The sequence below is a fragment of the Podarcis vaucheri genome, assembly GCF_965113315.1.
Source record: "Podarcis vaucheri genome assembly, chromosome: 5".
Classification (NCBI taxonomy): domain Eukaryota; kingdom Metazoa; phylum Chordata; class Lepidosauria; order Squamata; family Lacertidae; genus Podarcis; species Podarcis vaucheri.
In genome coordinates, this window is record NC_138763.1 from 45,968,510 (window position 1) to 45,991,411 (window position 22,902).

The 22,902-nt window shown below is 46.4% G+C and overlaps 1 protein-coding gene across 3 annotated transcripts in view; it reads right to left on the bottom strand.

Annotated features, from left to right (window-relative positions):
- Positions 1–3,891: 3,891 nt before the first annotated feature.
- SEMA4G (semaphorin 4G) overlaps positions 3,892–22,902 on the bottom strand; it is a 98,546-nt gene continuing 79,535 nt past the window's right edge. For all 3 annotated transcript variants that reach the window (XM_082225078.1, XM_082225079.1, XM_082225077.1), the window contains 10 exons: positions 22,459–22,552; positions 21,704–21,817; positions 21,165–21,331; positions 17,081–17,250; positions 11,999–12,143; positions 10,987–11,209; positions 9,934–10,049; positions 7,474–7,628; positions 5,873–5,934; positions 3,892–4,876 (listed from right to left, as the gene is read on the bottom strand). In XM_082225078.1, coding sequence (XP_082081204.1) covers positions 4,026–4,876; positions 5,873–5,934; positions 7,474–7,628; positions 9,934–10,049; positions 10,987–11,209; positions 11,999–12,143; positions 17,081–17,250; positions 21,165–21,331; positions 21,704–21,817; positions 22,459–22,552 — 2,097 coding nt within the window. In that variant the 3' untranslated portion in view covers positions 3,892–4,025. The remainder of the gene's footprint in view (positions 4,877–5,872; positions 5,935–7,473; positions 7,629–9,933; positions 10,050–10,986; positions 11,210–11,998; positions 12,144–17,080; positions 17,251–21,164; positions 21,332–21,703; positions 21,818–22,458; positions 22,553–22,902) is intronic.

A 22,902-nucleotide genomic window follows, 5' to 3' on the forward strand; every position in this document is an offset into this window, starting at 1 on the left:
CTTCTCTAACATGCCAGCAAATGATACTTCTATTTTCAGGAACACCAGTCCAACAGATCTTGAGTAAAAATTCATTTTATGGCATTCTGATCAGTTTGAATTTTACCTTTCTGTTAAACTGTATATCATTCAGGAGGTTTGAGCTGTGCTCTTAAATGTTTTAAACAAGAACTTAAAATGTTATTTTAGAAGTACTGACGTTTCATTAACAGGAGTAGAGATTGGAGCAGGAAAGTGCTTTCATAGTTTGGCATGAGCTGCAGTTAATGAGAAAGCTAGGGCAAGAAGCAGACAGAGCAGCATGTAGGCAGACCAGGAATGTTGTTTTGATGAAAGAACAAATTCTTTTTGCACTTAATGGGTTGGTTCTAGACATTCCCTTCCATGAATGCCTTCTATTAATGGAAGAAATTTGGATCCAGTGGAGCATTTCCCATGCTGTTCTGGGGGGATCCCTCAAACCTCTAGAACAGATTATGAGGGAGGGCGCAGGGAGAAGGCAGTTCGTAAAAACTGCCTCCCCACCTGCTTTCTCCAGTGCAAGCAGAATTCCACTGAGTGCAAGATTGAACCCAACCTATATTCTTCATATGCCATGTTTTCAGTCTTCATAGGATGTATGGCAGTGGCAGGTCTCTGAACTACCAGCAAAAAGAAACTGCTTGAAAGGGATGAAAATAACTCCTGGATTTCCATTTCTGTTGCGTTACACTAGTAGATACAGCTTGCAATCTGCAAACATATTTTTATGTTGTGAACTGCCCTGTGATCTTTGGGTGAAGGGCAACACACACACACACACACACACACACACACGCATGCATGTTCCGTATACAGGTTTACTTATCAGGTGGTCCTACACTGTTCAATGGGACTTATTTCCAGGATTACATCAGTATTCAAGATTCTGAACAGCAACCTCCTAATCTGTCTGGTGTATTGTCCCAGTGACCAATAAATTCCTGGCTTGCTTCCTTCTCCTGTTTGAGCCTTGTTTTAATGCCGCTTGCTACTGTTAACAGGCTTGTGCTTGCACAATGGAATTTTTTATTCCCCTGCAGCCCTAGTCCCCTGCCCCATACTCAGAATCTGCCCCAGAGGGTTGGAAGAGCACCTTGGATTTTGAGGACGTGCAGAGATAGGAAGGGGATACCCCACTGCGTGAGCAGAACTCCATACAAGAAGCATTGTATACAACCCTTCAAGGGGATTGTCCCTATGCTTGTGTTCTGTCTTGTATGTAGTTTGGTTTCTTTTGATTGGAGAGAAGACCATTATTAGGAGAGATTCTTTGTATTGGATGTTTTGACTATTAGCTATTAAAATCTCATGCTCAGGTTAAGTAATGAAGGTGTAGAAGAAGTGTGTACCAAACTGCAGCTTTGTATTGTGTGAGAAACATTAATGTAATTAGCAGTCACAAAGACTAGAAACTTGCTTTTATTAAAACTAAAGCAGTTTCTGAAGATGCTGAAACTTTCACTCATAAATTTCTGTACTTGTATAATCTGAGTGCATTGAAAATGCTCTTGAAGCCTTCCTTATAATCACCAGATGGCTTTCTCAGTACCCCCCAGTTTGCAAATGACATCAGGTTATTCTGAGTGGTGAAAACCCAAGTAGATTGCAAAGAGCCCTGCAAGGGATCTCTCTAAAAAGGGTGTGATTTGACATCAAAACAGTAAAAAGAGGGTCCATGTACAAGTTTAAAAACAGCTTTTCCCAGCCTGGTGCCGCCAGATACTGGGTCTCCCAGTCCCAACTGAAAATAAAAGTATCTTAATGCCCTTAACACAAAACAGTAGTGTGCACATATTTAGAATATTGTGTATAATTTGCATGTCTCACCAAAAAGGATACTACAGAGCTGGGAAAGGGCAACTGAGGATTGAAGGTGGAGAGTTTCCCCCAATCCCATGTAAATGAAAACCTTATCATAGATTCCTGCATTGCAGGGAGTTGGACTAGATGACCCTCAAGGTCCCTTCCAACTATAATTCTATGATAGAACCCAAGGCAGAGAAGAGCAGCAATTGTGTTAAGCGTCCATTGGGTTGAAAGCAAGGCTGTGTAAGATGTCATAAATGACATTGCCGCCTGTGGCACTCTCCCTCTAGGTCTGAAATGCATGATATATTTATACTGAGGTCTCCAGTACCAATGCTATGTGAATGACACATAAATTAGATTTCCTAAAGGCTCATAGAAGATCATGAGAGACGATGACAGTGACAAGAACTTCCTTAAGTGCACCACAAATATATCCTTACAAGACTAAACTCTGCGGTATGTAGACTAGTGGTGTTTTTTACCCTGTATTGCAGATGGATTGGGCTAAGAGATTCTACTCCTACTTCCCTGTCATTTCTCACCCACAGGTCACTCAGACACCAGTGCTTGCCCATGGCAGTGCACAGCCAGACATTGCTGGTTCTTTTGATTAGTCCTTAGGGTACCATTATGAGCTCTATGAAAGAGATTTCTCTAGTCACCCATTAGGAATGGTGCTGCCTTACACAACAGTGAATACAGTGGTACCTCGGTTTTTGAACGTAATCCATTCCAGAAGACCATTCGACCTCTGAAACGTTCAAAAACCAAGGCATGGTTTCCAACAGCTAGGCCTCCAGATCTTGCACTCAGCAGAAGCCGCATGGCATGTTCAACTTCTGAGGAGTGTTCAAAAACCGAAGCATTTACTTCCGGGTTTATGGTGTTCATAAACTGAAATGTTCGTTAATGGAGACATTTGAAAACTGAGGTACCACTGTATTAGGGGATGTCACTCTTACCCCTTACCCCAGTTTGACAAAGCAATAATAATTTCAGATGGGAGAAACTATGATCTAGATTTAGCAAGAGACCCGTGCTAGTTCAGACCAGGAGCAAAACAACTATTCTTGTACATTGGAGAAGGCAAGACTAAACTTTCTAAAGACTATTAAGGTTGTACTGAAACCTGTCCTCTCACCCACTACTCTTGCAGGAGGCCTGTTGCCAGACAGGTGAAATGACAGTGAGACAAACACTTTGCTCTCAGGGCAGCAGGAGAGAGTATGGACAAATTGCAATTCAACTTCAGCAGAGGGCACTGTTTTCCTGCAGGTTCACATAAGCAAACAGCAAAGTTTGGATGAAACAGCTCAGTTATTTTGCACCAGCAAGATGTCATTCAAAATCTCATGGGCTGTAAGCCATAGTTTAATTTGTTTTTAAAGAAGCTATTGGGCATTAGTTGTGATATACTAAGGTTTCTCCATTCAGCTGCCTAGCCCCTCTAATACCATAGCAGAGAGACCATTTGCTATGGGCCAACACTGACAAGTTGTGGACTGTGATAGTGCCTAAAAAACCCCAAAGGAACTGAAAGCATCTCCTAATGTCATTTAAGGAAAACCCAACCTCTGAAGGATTAACCAATAGCCATCATTTATATCTGATGCTCAGAAAAAAATACCCCTAATTCTATTTATATAGATGTACTTGAAATGTGATTTGAATTTGACGTAATTTGGATGTAACAAAGATGTTTTGTGACTTACCTCTTGAAATGGCAGCTGCACGTCCTGTCCCCTCATTATGACTGCTGATGCCCTTCTGGCCGTTGCAACTATTGGGAGGAAACCACCCTCTAACCACCCCACTGTCCAGCCTGACAGCATCATTCCCCACACAAGCCAAGGGCACATTCCGATATACCCCACCCAGACAAACCCAACAGATCGCTGTGGCTCCTGTTTATCGATCATTGTTTTTATATATAAATATAATTCCATTTAAATAAGATCTTTTTTTACAGCAATTGGAAAACAAACCATCAACGCCAACGGAAAAAACAACAACCAAAAAGAGAGAGAGAGAGAAGGAAATGAGCATGGAGCCTGTGGCTGCTCCGGAGGGCCGGCCGGAGGTAGTTGCTGAGTCGTAACACTGTTTCTCTGCTGGGCTGGGGAGGAGGAATCACAGAGGGCAGTTAGGGGGTTTAGTTCACAGCAAAGTGGGCTCCCTGTGCCCTCCACCCTGCCCTACACGGAGCTCTCGTCCAGCTTTTCTACCAGCTGTGTGTGTTTCCGCTTCTCCAAGATCTTGCTCAGCTCCTCTGTGAAGGAGTTGTAGAGCGGAGAGGTGCATGGCTCCTCATTCTGCCGCAGGAGCATGTAGCTGTTCCCGTTCATCTTGCGCAGCATGCTGGGCAAAGTGGTGATGCCGTTGGTGAACTCGGCAGGGAGCGGAGGAGGGGGCGGCGGTGGGATGGGGAGCGTTTCCTTGGAGGGCGACGGCACGGTGGGGGCTTCCCCGGGGATGATTTGCAGGCAGCCGTCCAGGTAGGTGCCCGGGTCCTCCTCCTCCTCCTCCCCTCCTTTGCCCAGGCAATTGGAAGAGACCGTCTGCAGCTCCACGCTGGGCGCCTGGGGGACCCCCAGGCTGTACTTGCCGCTGCGCTTCTGCAGGCAGGAGACATAGAGCAGCACGACGCTCAGCACCAGGCACAGCCCCCCCAGCAGCGTGATGACGGCAATGTAGATGAACCTCACGTCCCCGTAAGTGGCGCTGGCGGCGTGCCAGTAGGGGTGCGACACGGTGGATGCCTGCTGTGGCACTCGCTGCTCAGGGAGCACGTTCAGGGTGTAAGCAGCCACCAGGGCCTGGAGGCCGTTCTCCTCCGCGTAGCAGCGGTATTCCCCGCTGTGCTCCGGCTGGGTGTCCGTCACCAGCAGCCCATCCACCCCAAGGCGGAAGCGGCCCTGTCCGTCCTCCGCCAGCACTTTGCTGCCGTTCACCAGCCAGGTGGCCCGGGCCAGGTTGGACACCTGCTCGCAGGGCAGGAGTACGTCATCACCACACAGCACGGTCCGGTTCTTCTGCATGGGTGTGGCTGCAGGAGACACACAAACACACCTGGTAAGCACCGGCGTGCTGCCCCACCTGAGCCACAACAATTCAGGTGTCAGACTGGAGGGCCAGTTAATACTCTGGAAGAGGCACTCTGGGCATTCCAGCTGAGGAGGTGGGACACCCAAAGGGTTTGGGGAGGGTTGTTTTATTTTTAAAAGCAAAAGCGCTCCTTAAAAGTACAGATAATAAAGGGAATTTGAGGGCAGCCTCTAGAACAGTGTTTCCCAACCTTGGGCCTCCAGCTGTTTTCGAACTACAACTCCCATCATCCCTGACCACTGGTCTTGCTAGCTGAGGATTATGGGAGTTGTAGTCCAAAAACAGCTGGAGGCCCAAGGTTGGGAAATGCTGCTCTAGAAAGCTTAGATCCCTTAGTTGGGATAGGCACAGCCCCTATAGTTAGTGGTTAGTATTCAAAACTGTCCCATAAAACATCCCTCATTCATGGCTCTCTCTTCCCCCATTCCCTTACTCCAGGCATCCCCAACCTTTGGCTCTCCAGATGTTTTGGACTACAATTCCCATCATCCCTGATCACTGGTCCTGTTAGCTAGGGATCATGGGAGTTGAAGGCCAAAACTCTGGAGGGCCGCAGGTTGGGGATGCCTGCCTTACTCCACCCTACTACGAAAACAATGAGTGAAAGAATAATTTTGATAAAAGAAAAACCCACAATGCAAAGAAATGTATGTTGTCCCACTTAATTTGCACTACTTTGTGTCTGTAATCTTGTGGTTTTTCTGTTGTTATTTTACATAACCCTGTGCTGAAAATATTCTATTAATTAAGGGAAACATACTTTGAGTCTGGGTGGGAAGAAGGGAAGCTTGCTCCTCTTACAAGCAAAGGTTGGAAACAGATGAACAATTCCCCTTAGGAAGGAATCATTATCCATTCTCTCAACCCAGAGCACCAGACCAAGGTAGCAGAGGCAAGGCTCCGTTGGCTTCCAGAAGGGGCACTTTCAGAATCTTACCCTGGGCAGAGTCGTTCGAGCAGCCCACATTGCCATGCACAATGTCCTGGATCAGCAGACTCCTAAGCCAATATAAGCAAAACCTTGATCAGCTGGGAAAAGGCAGCAGCGCAAAGATACTCAATCTCACCTGCATGCAGCACACACCTGATGAAATCTGTGGGCATTAATACACCTGTGGGCAGAATCTTACATGCTCCAGCAGGCACGCCTCCCCAGCATAAGCACCCAAATATGCACAGCTGCACAATATCCAATACACAAACTGCAGGCTTTGCTGAAACCTCCCGAGTCACCTGCTTATGTCACCTCACACAAGGGCACGTGCATAGCCAGCAGACAATTCCAGCGACAAAATACAGAGGTCTTCAGCGTGATCCCTTTAATTAGAGTATGGAGCTATGGCTGCTCAGCTGTAGTCCAGGTCTTAAAGAGAAGATATTACTAAGGAAGACCCAATCTGAGACCAAGCTTGCAGGGGGGGGGGCACAATGTAAAGCATGTTTATTTAAATAGGCTTTCAGTGAGTTCCTATGGGATTTAACAACCTATGGGATTTAACTGCCTGCCCTATCTATACATTTATGCTGTGATTCTTGTAATGGATTTATATTTTAGCATGCACACACTCAAAACTTTCATGGTGGTAAAGCATGTAAATTTTCTGGAATATCTTCTCATTACTGTCCGCTGACTACAGCTTCTTAGATATCCTGCAAAATCAGAATCCACTAAACCTAACCCGTTTTGTATGAGACAGAGAGATGCCCTGATATGTTTAAAGCCAAATAACAGGGGTGTCCTGTCAAATGCCCACTTTCAATAGGGAGGGATAGAGTGATGGAATGCTGTTAAGTCTCAAACAAGCACAAACTAATACTCAATTGATCCAGTAAACAGCAATGTAGGATAGGTCTCAATGCAGAAGCACATTAGTGGTGCCTTAACAGAACCCCGTGTTGGCGAACATAGGTCTTGGATGCAAGCTGTATGCATGCATTACTCATATGTAGGACATGCCTGAGTACAGACCAGAGTGGGGAGCACATATTTAACCCACCTCAAGTCTTCTTTTCTTTAATAGCTGCATTGAGCATGGTCAATGTATGAGCTCCTCCTTTCCTGCAGGGCATCTGCCTGACTGGGACATCCAGGCAACTTGGTGTCCCAGTCATGTGGAGTGCCAGCAGGAGCTCACACATTGGCTGCCTTAGTCAGACAAACACACCCAATGGGCAGTTGTTTAAAAACAACAACCAAATATCCAGCATTTGGGGAAAGAGCAGGGTAGGTTTAAAAGTATCGCCCTGCTCCAGTTTGTGCACAAGTATACTCCTCATGCAAGTACAGTGGTACCTCGGGTTACAGATGCTTCACATTACAGACTCCACTAACCCAGAAATAGTACCTTGGGTTAAGAATTTTGCTTCAGCATGAGAACAGAAATCGCACTGTGATGCCGCAGCGGCAGCGGGTGGCTAAAGTGGTACCTCACGTTAAGGACAGTTTCAGGTTAAGAACGGACCTCCAGAACGAATTAAGTTCTTAACCCGAGGTACCACTGTAACACGTTCAGTTCTTTGTAGTCAGTTTTTAATTACCTGTCCAGCATCTCGGCTACTTCTCTGCAAGTCTCACCATCCCAGCCACAGTATGGGTCTCGGGCCAGGATACAATCAAAGCAGGAGACATAGCGCTTGCAGGAGGAAAATGGTAGCTGCAGGATTCCACTCTGAGCCCCCACATACAGACTCCTCTGCAAAGAGAGAAAAGACAGGACATGCACTCAGCAGAGATGCAAGGGCAGGGAACTGAAACATCCAATTAACTGTTGAAAGGCAATGTAAGGTGCAATGCTTCAAGGCCCAGGTTAATTACTGTATTTTTCCATGCAGAAGACTAGGCTTTTTAAACCAAAAATGAGGTTTAAAATTGGGGCTCGTCTTATACACGGGTAGTGCTGAGGGGTGTTTGCTTAATTTGGAGTTCCCAAAAATAGGGAGCGTCTTATACATGGGGGCATCTTATACACGGAAAAACACGGTATTATTTTTCTTACATTCATATCTTGCCTTCTGCCATGGAACCTAAGGTGGCAAATACATTGTTCCCAGGTAGCCACTCTTCCAGGCGCTGACTAGACCTGCTTCACTTAAGCAAGGCGGTGGTTTTCAGACCATACCTTGGAATGACTTAAAAGGCATAACTGGAAGCCAGGATTTTTATAGAAGCTGGGCTCAGCTATATCATTCAATATCATGTGTTGGTAACAGGTAGCTTCAGCACCAGTGTTTGACCAGCAGAGGGAAGCAGGGAACCAGAGTAAATCACTAGGGTCACCCTGCAGCCATTTATCCTTCCCAGCTCACCGCTATCCTACTGCTGTACGTGTTCATCACCTGGTGCATAGATTTGCTGCCTCTCCAAAGCCACCCTAACATCAAAAAAAGTCTGAGGGCAGAGTTGCATTCCCTGCTAACCACTTGGAGGGAGATGCTTGAAATGAAAGAGAAAGAACAAAGGCCAGGAAAAGTCCCTCCTTGAATCCCATCTACATTATTTCCCTTTAACAGCAGCATGACATGCAGGCGTTTGCCTGGCTAAGCTTTCCCCACCCTTTTTATCTCCAAGCCAGGAAAAACACAACCAACTAAATATTTGCATGTCTGGCTGATGGTTAATGCAAGGAACTGGGGCAGAGCCAGTAAAAAACAAAAAAGTGGCAGTCCTAGAAAAAGAGCCCAAAGAGAAAGCAGGAAGGGTGTTAGCCCATGTGGTACCCTCCATATGTAGCTGCACTGCAACTCCTATGACCCCCCCAGCACATGGTCAGTGATCAAGGATGATGGGAATTGTAGTCTTAACAAGATCTGGAGGAGCCTGCAGAACCACACATGACAGCACATATTATAGTACTAAAATATCCCACCTGCAGTACATCACACAGGTTCCCCTGACAGCTGTACCAGGGAGGCTGTACCACTGAGAAAGGAACTAGGGACTGAGCTGCAAATAGGGCTGTTGCTGTTTTGCCTGACGGGAACTGAAGAATTCAACAGATGCAGCATTTGCTAGGATGGAGGTTCTTATCTAGTGATTTTTCCCCCTCCTGCCTGCCATCATAGAGGCACAAAGCATATTGGCTGGAAGACCTGCTCCCTGCCTTGCAATCCTTTTCCCACCTGGCCTGTGAGGGTGGGGTCTGGATCAGCTTAGGCTGCTGAACAGACTCTTAGGCTGGGGTGTTTTGTTGCTGGGGGCGTTGTTGCTGTTGGTTTTTGTGTATCTTTATTTTAGACCTTGTGATTTGTGCGGAAATTGTTCAGTTTGGTTGTGTATGTTTTGATGTTTTGTTTATTTATTACTCCTTTTGTTATGCTGAATTTATGTCGTAAGCCACCTTGAGCATGGTTTGGACGGTGAAAAGGCGGCATGCAAATTATGCATACAGAATTGAATCTGTTAAGTCACAAAAAATGGCAGTCCTTCCTGGGAGCTGGAAAGGGAAGCTTTTAAACTTGAGCAGCTTTGCAAGGAATGTGGAGGAACAAGCTCTAGACTGCTGAGCAAAGGGCTCCACGAAGGCAGGACAGCGCATGACAGGGCCTTTGGACACTGGGTGGGAACCACCTTAGCTACAGGCAAAGCCAAATAAACACCCTCGAGGCACAGTTTTATTGAGGGCTGCCTATTGGCAGAGACAGCACAGAGTCAGAATACATAAGAAAAACATCACCCACGTTCCACAAGCTTATGATTTTTTTTTTCCTTCCAAGGTGAAAGGTGCAAAGGGGAACCACACCTTGACAGAGCGTTTGCTAATATGGATAGTTCTTTCCTGTTACGGTGGTGTGAAGAAAAGGTATCTTACAACTTTGGTAGAGAGAAGTTTGCAGGACGTAGGTTAGCAATGAAGTCCAGACTATCCTGAATTGGTTCTCCAGCTGACATAGGCCTGTTCCCAACATTTGTTTACTGCACCCTTGTTGGTGCTTTGCTTTTTCACAGTGCATATGTGCCTTCACCAAAAGCATTTGGGTGGGGTCCGAAGCCACATGTACCTGCTTTTTAGAGATGACAAGGTTCTCCACAGGCTGGGGGGCTTTGAAGACCTGGATCTCCTCAATGATGTGGACCATGGAACCAATGACCACAGCCTTGTGAATCCATCCATTACCTGTTAAATGGGAGTAAACATTAAAAAGGCAATTTCCCACACAGTCTCATTCTTGACATCAGTCATGCAGGCAAAATTCAAGGTGCCAGCCCTGTGTAGGGTCTGGTTGGCAAGTGAGAGGATCTGTCTACCTCCAGATTTACGAGAAGCAGAAGTGTGCCTGAACACTGTAGAGCTGGTCTATGCTGCAGGACAACAGTTTTGTCACTTCTTTTCCTCTCCTCAGAATAATGGGATTTGTGGTTCTGAGAGGAGTTCAGCTGAATTCTAAACAGGCACAAAGTTGTAACTGCCCAAGTTCCATAGTGGAACTTCACTGGCAATCATGAAGCCACCTCTCCTTTTCTCAGAGCAATTTTCCAGAACTGATTTGATGCTGGGGCTTTGTCATCAAAAAAGCATCACTTGGAGTAGAACTTAAGAGGAATATAACCTTTTATGTTTGAGAGAGACAAAAACCCACAAAGCCTGCCTAAGTGATGGGAAAGGGGCAAAGAAGAAGAGATAATCAACCTTTGATTCTCTGTGTCCTTTGAAGAGCAAAAGCCAGAAAAAGCAAGGCTCACCTTGGGGGGTGGGGAGGAAAGCAACCATACCTGTTTACAGGTATGTCTGTTTGCTGCTTAGTAGTGTTAAGCACAGCATAGTAGCTGTCAATTAGAACTGAGCGGCACTGGAACGGCTTAGGGAAAGGGAGGCTCTGCAGCATACAGAAACCCAACTGTTTCTCCTTAAAAAACAACAACCACAGATTCAGCTACACAGGTTTGGAAGGCTTAGAAAGCATAATAGGGTTGCACTCTTTGTCTCCTCTACATTCCAATACAAGGTTGAGAGGGGTGAGAACAACGAGTAACCTCCCTAGATGTGTGTTCTGTCCTAACAGATGAGGACACACAGACACTTAGATATGCACGGGGAATGCAAACACACCTACCTGTTCCCAAGAAGAGCATGTCATACACTCGCCCATCCAGGGCTCGGACTCTGTCTACGGCTACTTGGGTATAAACCGCATTTTTCTTCACCAACAGGGGGACTCCATCCGTAGGCTTCACCTCTTCATACATCAGTGGATGGAGCTTGATGAAATCCAGCACACCATTGGGCAGGTCCTGGGAGGTGTTGTAGCCATTCTTGCGAGCCCGACTAGTGATGCACTGCAGAGGAGAAATGGGCGTTATTTGCACACCTATCTTCCAGGTGCTTCTGGTCTTCAGCTCCCATTATCCTTGACCTTTGGCTATGCTAGCTGAGGCTGATGGAAGCTGGGGTCCAACAACAACTGGAGGACAACAGGTTCTCCACCCCTGCTCTAACAGCTAAAGCATACAAACAAATGCCCCTTCTGATACACCAGTTGCCAGGCTTGTTGTATTTCACTCTGCAGGTAAGAGACTGAACACAACCCTACATGCAATATAACCTATTCACTCAAACCTAGAATGCCTGTGAAAAGCCTAATTGGAGGATCTTCTACTTTTCTGCTGGTATGGATTATTTTGGGTAGGGGAGCCCTCAACCTTCACCCGCAGTATGAAATTGTGCATATTAGGGATTCTACTTGTCTGTTTTAGTTATGAGCACTCTTGTGTTCCTTGGGAGGAAGAGAGGGCCTCCCGCCTCCTTTATCTGAGACAAGAGGCAAAATAAGATGTTATTTATTTATGCTATTCTGTGCATGAGTCACCTAATAAAAAACTGTTCTCTAGGTGACATGCACCCAGACAAATAGATAAAATTAAAATGAACAGTAAAACTATAAATCAGAAAAACCAACACAGCAGTAGATAAAATCCAGCCATAAAGTCTGACACTGATTAAAACCTCCAGTACCAACCCAACAAAACTCAGGTTCAAAAACTAAAAGCCAGTCATTATTCCGAACTGACTTAAATAGAATATTATCAATGATGTTTAAGGGCTATTAAGTTGGGTAAGTAACTTACTGATCCTGGCCGGGGCACTGGCACCTCCCCGGTGTACTGGGACCACTTGCGGGAGGAGTCCTGGTATTCCATGTAAGTCCCTTCGAAGGCTGCCCGCACTTCAGAGATGTTGTATCTGCAGATGGCAGACACCTCCATGCTCCTCCTGAAAGACATGGTGACATGGTCATAGCACAGAACCAGAGCCTTCCACTTCTTGCTAATTCCTCTGGGTCCACAGAAACCAGGTATGGGAAACCTGTGGTGCTCCAGATATTGCTGTACTATTTAACTCCCATCAGCCCCAAGCAGCATGGCCAGTGGGCAGAGATGATGGGAGTTATAGTCTGGAGAGCCACATGCTCCCCACCCTCAACATAGAACGATCCTTGTAGCACTATAGGGCTGCAAGGCATCTGAAGATCATCTGGTTTGACCAACTGGGAACAGGTTTCATGAACTAAACCCAGATGGCTCAACAAAGTCTATGACACTGCATGTTGGTTGGTTTTTTTTTGTAAAATTTTTATTGGGTTTTCAGATTTTATACAAGACACGACACAGACACACAAACACAAACACAAACATGCATAATTTCATATCCTTACTTTCTTAACCACTTCCCCTGACTTCCCCGCTCCACCCCCTCATACATCCTAATTCCAATAGTTAACTCAGCAAGTTCTTATCTCCCACCTTTACCTTATTATTGTTGTTCTTTTAACCAAATTCTTCTTCATTAATCATATTTAACTTATACCTCAATTTAATTCATAATACTAATCTTTTACGTCTTTTTCTAAAGTCGACCCAAATTCCCTTCCACAGATTTCCCAATTTTATAATAATTACTAAACATACCAAGAAAGAAAAAACATAAAATTATACACCCTTTGGATTCAAAAATTCTCTCCCCCCCCCTTTCCCAGTTTCAGTCCCCAAAATATGTCCATAATATCAGTTCTTAGCCTGGATTCCTCACGTCCGAGGCCTTCAAATCTCTCTCAGTCCCTCTCTGCCGGTTTTGTTGATAGTCCTTTATGTTGGTCATCTATGACACTGCATGTTGGAGGAGAATGTGATAATTTGCCTTACAGGAAAATTATTCTCCCGTTCCAGATAAACGGATTAGATAGCGCCTAAGATTGGATAGGAGGGATGCGGGTGGCGCTGTGGGTAAAACCTCAGCACCTAGGACTTGCCAATCGTCAGGTCGGCGGTTTGAACCCCCGCGCTCCCGTTGCTCGGTCCCAGCGCCTGCCAACCTAGCAGTTCGAAAGCACCCCCGGGTGCAAGTAGATAAATAGGGACCGCTTACTAGCGGGAAGGTAAACAGCGTTTCCGTGTGCTGCGCTGGCTCGCCAGATGCAGCTTGTCACGCTGGCCACGTGACCCGGAAGTGTCTCCAGACAGCGCTGGCCCCCGGCCTCTTAAGCGAGATGGGCACGCAACCCCAGAGTCGGTCACGACTGGCCCATACGGGCAGGGGTACCTTTACCTTTTACCTTAAGATTGGATAAAACCTGGCCCATGAATGAAGCACCCCTGCCCTTCTCTGCAGGGAACATTTCTTGTTTCAGGGACAGGCAGTAGCCTTTTTTAAAAAAAAAAAAGGCCACAAGATCAGCTGCAAAATCTATCTTGGCTATGGAGAGTTAGGTCATGACTACAGGGTTCTTAAGTCTAGCAGTTAGCAGTAGTTGTTTCTACCAGTAAGGCAGCATTCTAGCAACCTTTTTCTCAAGCAGTTGGCTGCCCATGCACTGCCCCTTTATAGGGACTATACCTGGAACTTTCTAATGCAGGGGTAGACAACCCAAGGCCCGTGGGCTGGATGCGGCCCAATCGCCTTCTCAATCCGGTCTGCGGACGTTCCAGGAATCAGCGTGTTTTTACATGAGTAGAATGTGTCCTTTTATTTAAAATGCATCTCTGGGTTATTTGTGGGGCATAGGAATTCGTTCATCCTTTTTTTCCAAAATATAGTCTGGCCCACCACATGGTCTGAGGGACGATGGACCGGCCCACTGCTGAAAAATGTTGCTGACCCCTGCTCTAATGTTTTGGCAGAATGTGGGTGGAGCCAGACTAGCAGCCTTTGGTAAAGGAGAACAAAAGAAACAATTCAGTAGCTGAGAAACATGCATATGTAAAAGTTTTAAAATGTTTTACACGTTTATATTAAAAGTAATTGAACAAGTTATTTTAAAAAGCAGGAGCAGCTGCTGGTACAAACAGTTCTTATATACCTCACTATAGATCTGGAGTGTCCAGATGCACAAGAGGATGGGGCTCCTGTAAGTTTAATGGCTGTATGGAAGAGGGAGTTTCAGCAGCCACACCTCCTGAATTTCCCTCTTCTGCTCAACAGTTAAAAGCACAGATGCTCTGTCCTCCTGTGCATCTGGCCAGCTGATATGCAAGGCACTGTCATCCACTACCCAAGACTCCACTTGCCTCTGAGAACCTTTGCTTGAGGCAGCCATAACTCATCAAGAAGCTTTGGTGCCATAAACCGTGTAAAGGTCTGAGTGACAGGGCAACACCTTTAATCCCTTTCACTCTCTGCTGCCAGGCGGAGCTTGGAAGAGTAATCAGTCCCTGCACCAAGATGAAATGGCTCACTTGAGTTCCCTATGCAGAAGGCTTGTGCAGCTGCTGGAGCGCCAGCAGAATTTTCCCCAGCTATGCTTATGCCTCCCACCCCCACCCCTTTGTTGGGAGGCTGTATCTGAGCTGCTATTTGAAATTTTCTGCAATGACCCCCAGTGCAGTACTGCTCTGAATCATTATGGGCCCAGCTGCTCAGCACTGCATTGCAGTGGTGCTGCCTGGTACTTGCTACCCCATTGCCACTGTCGGGTAGGTCTGCTGGGGTTTGCCAGCTGGCACTCTGGCCTTTAAAACCTGGAGCCAGTCCTGGTATTCTGCCTGATTCTGTATCTGAACAAGACTCTCTCTCAGGGTCCCTGCCCTCTCTCTGCAGCTGTATCCCCAGCATTGTTTTATTCTCTCTGTAAACCACTTTGAATATTTTTTTTTAAACAATCTAGTGATGTATACATTTTATGAAATAAATAAATATCAAATAATCACACCTGTCCTTGCTACCACTTACTGGCTATCATTGCGTCTGTCTTCCTGCTATCCCTCCATGAACTTCCAGCCAGTATTTGGAAAATGTTACCTTGCACCTGTGTGGCCTGTCTGCACAAAATATACTGGACTTGGGGAGTCTGGATTCACCATTAGATGGGAAGTCTGCCTGCCCCAGGCATTTTGGAGGTACCATTAAACAACAGCAAATTGCTGTCACAGTAGCAACATTTATATCTTCATTCTCAAACACCAAAATATTTTGGGCCATCTCCAACTGGACTCCTTTATCCCTGTAGTGTTAATTCATGCTGATGCTTGCAAATGCTTGTTTCCCCTGCTGGACTTTGTGCTGTATGGTGAGTTCTTAGTTTTGCACTCCTCCCTGGATTTGGCAGTGGTCTCCTTTACGCACCCTGCTCTCTGAAATTCTTCTCAGTGCAAAGCCAGGTCTAGATAATAGATTGCGAGTAAGTGGTAGCTTTTGCTTCTCTGACAAATGAGTCAAATGACTTTCTGTCACGAGCAGGATATTCCTGTGTAATCCTGGAGGTTTCCTCATTTCCTGTCATTCTGTGGGGAAGACTGTCAGCCCTGCAACGCCCCCTGGTTTTCCTTCATCGTCACATAATAACAACAACCAGCTGCCCCAGTTCTGTCTCTTTAACCATTTCCCTGACATCCCCGAAAAGGCCACGTGCAAAATACCCCGTGCGTTCTCAATAGCCTTTGAGATGTAACGGCCAGTGCTCATTAATGAATGCCTCTGATGTTCAGCTCCCCTCTCATGAGGATGGTAGCTCAGTGGGTGCCATCTTGCTGCCAGTGTGAACCTTCCACTTGATAAATGTTACAAGCACAAAGCTACTAATTAGCCGAGGACAACCTGTTAAAATTCATACCACCATTAAAAACTAACAGGAAGTGCAAAAGGCTGGCTATGACTTCAGACTGGGCTCAGTCCACAAACAGTGAAGTCGCACAGCACCTATTGCTGTGGTTAAAATCCATATGGTGAACAGTTTGGCCCTTGCTCCCAATTAAGCCAAAGTGAGCCCTTCTAGAATTCTAAGCTGACTCCCCTTCCTATCCCACACCACCTCCTGCATATACAGCTATTATTAATCTATTCTACGGATGATCACCAATAGGACTTTTGTCTCACAAAATGCTCAGAGTGTCCCATCTGTTCCTTGCCCTCAGCAAGAAACACTCAGGCAAACTGAATCAGTCACAAGTGCCAAAATACTTACAAGGGCAAGGAGGATTTTGCTGGCAACCAAACTGAAAGCCTCCATCCACCATCACACCACTGACTGGAGCTCAGGTGGGATGAAAGCATCAGTGGACCCTGTCCAGCTTAAAAGCACAGGCAGGCCAGCCTTGGAAACAGAAGGGCGAGCCTCCTGCCTCACTCAGAAGCAGAGGGCAAAAGTATCTGAGAATATAGCAGGTGGTACTGCCAGAGCCAGCGCAGTCTAAGCAGCTGAAAGCCTCTTTACTCTGAGGACCAAATGACAATAGCATTCTTTCCATTCAATGCAAGTAGACTTTCCTTTGGTGTCTTTTATGAGGCTTTGAACAGTGTGTCATATGTTTGGATTGTGCCACAACAGGCACTGAGGTGGAGTGAATCCATACCTGTTGCCTTGGAATACAGAGACTGAACCAATTTGCCCAAGAAGCTCCCTGGAATGCTGAAATGCACAAGGCCAGATTCCCTTGCTTGAACAGCCTATCTGCTTTCTTTGTGTCCTGCACCATACTGCACGTCAAGTTCTGCAATGCAGCAGGCAGGAGATTGAGAACCACATTCGGTACTCAAGGGTACCGTGACATGTCCTGCTCTGTGTTCTGTACCATTACCTAATAATCCCTAGCATTTAGTTTGTCTTTTTTGCTGGTGGCAGCACATGGAACTTGTGTAATTCAACGGACTCCATGTATCTTTTCGGAACGGTTACAGTTACTTGAGTACCCAACACGCAGTTAGCATGCTTGGCTTACCACTGTGCTGATAAAGTGAATGTTGCATAGAAGACGGTGCTCCTCCAGTCGCCACCATCCAGACTGAAAACATCCTTCAGTACCTCATAGTAAGGAACATAGCAGGCCAACCTTGCTTTCATGAAGGATGTCCATTTCCTCTGGAGAATCTTCTTGCCACCAATATCATTCTGGCATGCAGAAAAAGAAAGAGAGGCAGAGGCTAAAGCCAAGTCCCAATTCAGTTTATATCTGTTAGGCAAAGCCAAGCACAAGGCCAACTCTGATTCCAATACAATGGAAAGGTCCCATTTGAACAGTTTCACCATGCATGAAAACTCCAAGGACAGTGCGGGAGGGAAGCACAAATGAGCAATCAATAGTTTTGTGGCTCCTTGAAGACCAACTATTTTATTATGGCACAAGTTTTCATGGACTATGTTCGGCTTCATATATTTTATGAAGCGGATTATAGGTCCACAAAAGCTTATGTCATAATAAACGTGTTTGTCTTTGATGTGCCTCAAGGCTCTTTGTTGGTTTTGCTGCAAGAGGTCTACCCTGTGGAAACTGTGGGCATAAACAAGGGGAATTCTATATGTGAACAGAACGTTTTGCACTAATGTTGGTTTGCTCCAAGCTGGGACTAAGGTCTTCTAGGATGGCTCCAACTCATCTTCAGTTGGAGCTTTACTGAAACAGATCAGCAGCTTCTAAACATTTACATCAAAATCATTTAAATGCACAACACTTGGGAAACTACATGGGTCTGCTTATGGCGTCTGAAAACAACCGCCTATTAACAAACCAGGATTAACAACTTAGTTCACTCTAGGAAAGGCTCAATACTTTTTCAAAATTACTGTAAAACGAGCCCCCTGAACATCTCTCAGTGCTATAATAGGGTAAATAATCTGGGCTGATCTTTCTGAAAGCAAGTGTTTCTGCCTCCCTGTGAGTCAAACACAGCAAGACCAGTGTTTGGAGGAGGATTGTGAGAGGCTTGATCACCCCTCCCCCCTGTAGTGACAAAAGCCAGCGATCAGAGCACAATGCCAAGGGGAGCTTGTGTATTCCGGATAAGACCGTTCTCGTTCCAAGATGCAACTGAAGCCTCAGGCCCTGGAGAAAACAAGCAACACCTGATGCCAAAGACACAGGGCTCTGGGTGTAATGGCGCACATCCCTTTCACAAACGGTTGGCGCTAATCTCCCTTGTTGCTTTGTTTCTGTTCGTAAGAACCTGGTTTCCAATTTGATTGTACATAGCTTTAACATCCTGCTGCTGACTCTTGTTTCTGCCTCCCTCCCAGCGCTTTCTCCCTGGGAACATACTTATGTGCAGTAATCAAATAGCCTCTTAACCTTGTGATCAGGCACACATCTCAAGCTCCTTAAATCTCTCGTGGCCAAGCTCACTCTCCCATTCCTCTCTCTCTCTCTCCCTGCCTGCCTGCTCCAGTTTGCTGCTGCTGCTGCCCTGGTTACAAGGACTGAGGTATAACCAGCCAAGGTGACTGATGCATAAATTCAGAGCCACAAGCAGAGTCCTGGATGCTCCCGGGGCCCAGAACCATCTGTCAGAACAGCTGAAAGATGGATCCCATGCAGCCTTGTTGACTCTGCCCTGCCCTCACTTAGATGCACTTGGAATACTCTGGCTTTCAAGCCACCAAGGCTTGCAGTCATAAGAGGTTGGAGGGGTGGGCAGCATAGCCTCCTTGGGAACGTGGGTTTCACTGCAAAGCCCTGAGCAGAGCTGGCAGCTCCCAGAGGAGACCCAGTGGAAGGACTTCTGCTTTGACAAGCCTCTCTCTCAAAAACCTCGTGAGCACCAACTCCAGTGCTAACTGCCGCAGTCACTAGAGTGATAGGGCTCATTCTGGGGCCAAGGGCACCTTGCCATGAGCACAGACAGAAGCCTGTATCACCTCTATCTGAGCTATTTGTGCTTTGGCATCACATGCAGAAGAGATTCAGTGCTCGTCCTTGCAGTATACTGCAGTTGGTTTGGTTAGCCCTTTTCATTTATCATATTTGTATCCCCCCCCCCCCCAGCTTGCCACCACCCTCAAGGCAAGGGCAAAACTAGGTTTTCTTTCACCCGGGTTTAAGACCCAGTTTGGCACTCCCCATGTGCATTTGTGTACACACACACAGAGTCTGAGATCCTCAATGGTGACCCCCTGGAGGTTTCACCCAGGATAAAAAAATCTAGCTAGCCTCCCTCCCACTGGAGCCACAGCTCTTCTCAAGGAGTGCCCAAGGGACCATTTGACATTTTCCTTGCAATAGCCCTGTGAGATAGGCCAGGTTCAGAGTTAGGGACTCTAGAGTTTTCTGGCTGAGCAGACCTAGGTTTTCTATCCCAAGCATATGTGTTTCCCCCTAAGTCCCACTGAACTTGGTGAGGCTTATTTCTGGGTAAACATATTGGGGTTGCTGTATTTTGAAGAGAGAGGGGGGAAAGACACATTTGCCAACTTCTACTTTTACCTATGGATCACTATGACCACTCTACCCATGAAAAAGAGGACGTGTCCTGGAAAAAGAGGACATATGGCAACCCTAGTTAGGATCATATTGCAAATCTCCCTGGTCCAAACTCAGCCCTCTGTCCAACACTGTCTCTTCCTTTCATTTTGGATACTTTGTGGCACCTAAGCACCAGTAGTTAGTTTTGCTACAGCAGTGAACAACACAAAGGGGCTGTAAAGGGGTTTTAGCCATGGACACTACCCATCTCAAGAGACGCAACAGGGTAATCAGGATAGAACAGTAATAGGCTAACAGGGATAATCATGGTTATATTTGCCACAGATAAAACTTGTGAATAAGGCTTTGCAATCTAGAACTTGAGCAATAAAGGGCTTGGCAGCGTGCAAAGGGAATCTACATGTGGCTGAAGCAAAGCACCAGGTCCATGCAGGGCTAAAGCTGAGGCTCAAGCCTCCACAGCTACATACGGGGCTGCATGGCTGACCAAACTGCACTTCAGCCTGCACCTCTCAAGTTGCTCTGTGCACTGCACCCCATCAGGATCTTGCTTAAGAAGTGGCCCTTCTCCCTTTAGTCAAATATTCAACTCTAGTTTTAACTGAAGATACACACCAGGCCTGAGCATCACCTGCCAGCATATGCAGCATTCAGGTGAAAAAGCAAGCTGCATCTGCTGAATTTCTCTCTTGCGCACAACTATTAAATGTGCAGGAGCCATCTGGTCACCCTACCAGGAAAAAGGGCCTTTGGGTCTTCATTCATTCATTCATAACTTGGATGAGTTACTACCTCTCCCTATAGCCTTTCTTGGGGTGACTGATTCATATATATGAGTTGCCTGAGCCTCTTTATACATAATGTCAGAGATGGGGGGGTGCGTAATTCCGACTCTTAAATATTTAACATTTAAGGTAGTCTGTCCCATGCAAGGTTGGCTCTATGCTCGAGATCGTCAGGTGCCATTATCTAATGTTTGGGCACTTGGGCAGCCAAGCACCTGGGGTTTTTCTAGTGTTGCTTGATGATACTTATCTGCATAGCCTAGCTCTTTTTCTTTGAATGTAAAAAGTCAGCCATGTGTCCCTAAAGGTCCAGTGTATAAACACCACTTCAAGAGTAATGTTTTTGTTTGACCTTTCTGAACTGTTATTTTTTTAAAAGACTGGAAATGACTTGTTTAAAAAAAAATGTTTAGATTTCTATATTGCCAGGCCATGGGGGAGAAGAAGAAGAAAAGACGGTGGGGGGGGGGACATCAACATATACTTTTGCAAGGGATAAAGCTGTCAAAATAGAACAGGGAGAAACAGCTGGGGGGGAAAGCCTTGCCTAGGACTACATCCTTGATTCAAAGCTTACCCCCACAATTCCTTTTAACCCAATATATCAGGATGTCCTTCAAGAGATCTTCCATGACACATCTCATTTGATCCCAAGCTCCCTTTTAAATTAATGACTCCGTAACTATAGGGCTTAGAGGGGCATTTTTAAATGAGGAGAAAGAGTCTCCCCACTACCACCAAGCACTTCTAGATAAAATTCTGAATTAATCCTCCTGGTGCCCTTCAGCACACTCAAGCTTTTTCCAACACACCAGTCTCTTTACCTTGCACACTCGAGCCACCCTGGCTACTCTGGGCACTTGTGCCTTGTCAAATACAGAAGTGCTCTCCTCTCCTGCTCTCTCGGTGAAGAAGTAGTAGATCTTGTCATCATCGCCCACAGGGTTGCGCACACTCTCCCTGACCAGCACAGAGGCCACAAACTCAGCATCTGAAAACACCAAGGAAAGAGGGAAAGGGTTGGCACAATATTTAGAGGAGAGCTACCAAAGGAGGCACTAGGTGGTGTTACTAGATGGTGAGCTATCAAAGGAGGCACACAGCAACTCTAAATGATCTCAAGCCTGGGTGTCATGGCGTTGGGATAGGCAACAGAGAGGAGAACCAGGAACAAACTGGGTTCAGATCTATCCAGGAGTCAGTTAGGCTCCTTTCTGCAGTGGAATAGGACACGCTCTGGCTTCAGAGTTGGGAAGAGTACCACCACTACCTAGGGCCTTACAAACACAAGACTCCCTCCACCTCCAGTGTGGGAAGAGACAAGAGATCCCAGAGGTACTGCTCTGTGATTACTGGGGCTTACCATTCAACCAGTGCAAGGGGGATTCTTCAGTCTTCAGAATCCGCTGATGCCTGTTGCGGCGGATGTCTGGCAGGCTGCGGAATTCGTAGCGCGTCGCCGTATATAAACTGCCATCTGCGAGACAATGCAGGAAAAGTAGTAAGGAAAGGCCAGTTTTCTGAATGGTTTTGCTCACGGATGCGTCTGATCAATATCCCTCTAACAATACTTGGCCCGAAAGGCTTCTTTCCTTGTTAAGCTAACCCTTCTGCACCTGCTCTAAGCAGGAAGAGCACACCCTTGATAACAACCACACACCCGCTCCCGAGATTTATTGACTTTGGCCATTGTGTGTGCCGGTGCATAATAACTCCCTTACAGAGCTAGGCACCAAGAGAGCATTCGAGGAATAACCAGAGCATCACCTACCCATGACTTCCCTGTCATTTTGTCATGCAGCTGCACCTGGTTGGTTTATGACTCCGACCACATTTAGAGTGGAAGAGAAGCAGCCGCACCATGTGGCTAGCGAGGCCGAGGTGCTGCACAGGCAGGGAGATTACAGCTGCTCTGACATCAAAAAGACCAAGGAAACTTAAGTGCTGTAAGGGATGGGGGAGATGGAGATGCAGTGGGCCCTCAGGTGATGGATGACGAGCGAGCATGGCCTTCCACTGGGGCACCACACCCCCACTCAAAGGAGGCACTGCCTGCTCTTCCCACTCCAGCTGGATTCCAAGCCGAACTGTTATATGGAGGAGAAAGCACGTACATACCCACAATGAGACCTGTGTAGCCCCGGGCAGGGTCGTAAGGGCATTTTTCCTTCCCTTCCTCAAAGTGAGAGGGCAGTGTGAACTTGTTGGTATCCTGCAGAACACAAAGAGAAGAAACAGATCAACCTCTGGGCAGGGGATCACAGGGTTTGTTTGCATCCATTAAAGTAATCAATTCCTCTGATGATCCTGAAGGCCAAAGGCTTGGAAACAAACAAGTAGGACAGTTCTTTCAGAGAGAAGAGAAGAGACAGGTCTTCAGGGCCCGTTAGATCCTGCTCTCCAAAGGTAACAATGGAATGCTTTTTGTGGCAAAGACTCTCATTCCTTCATAACCCTCATTGCCCAAGAGTCTCCCACTGAGCTAAAGTTTCAGTAGCGCTGATTGCTAGGTCTAGGCCACCTCCACACTGTACGTTTAAAAGCACAGTTGTTTTTTTTCAG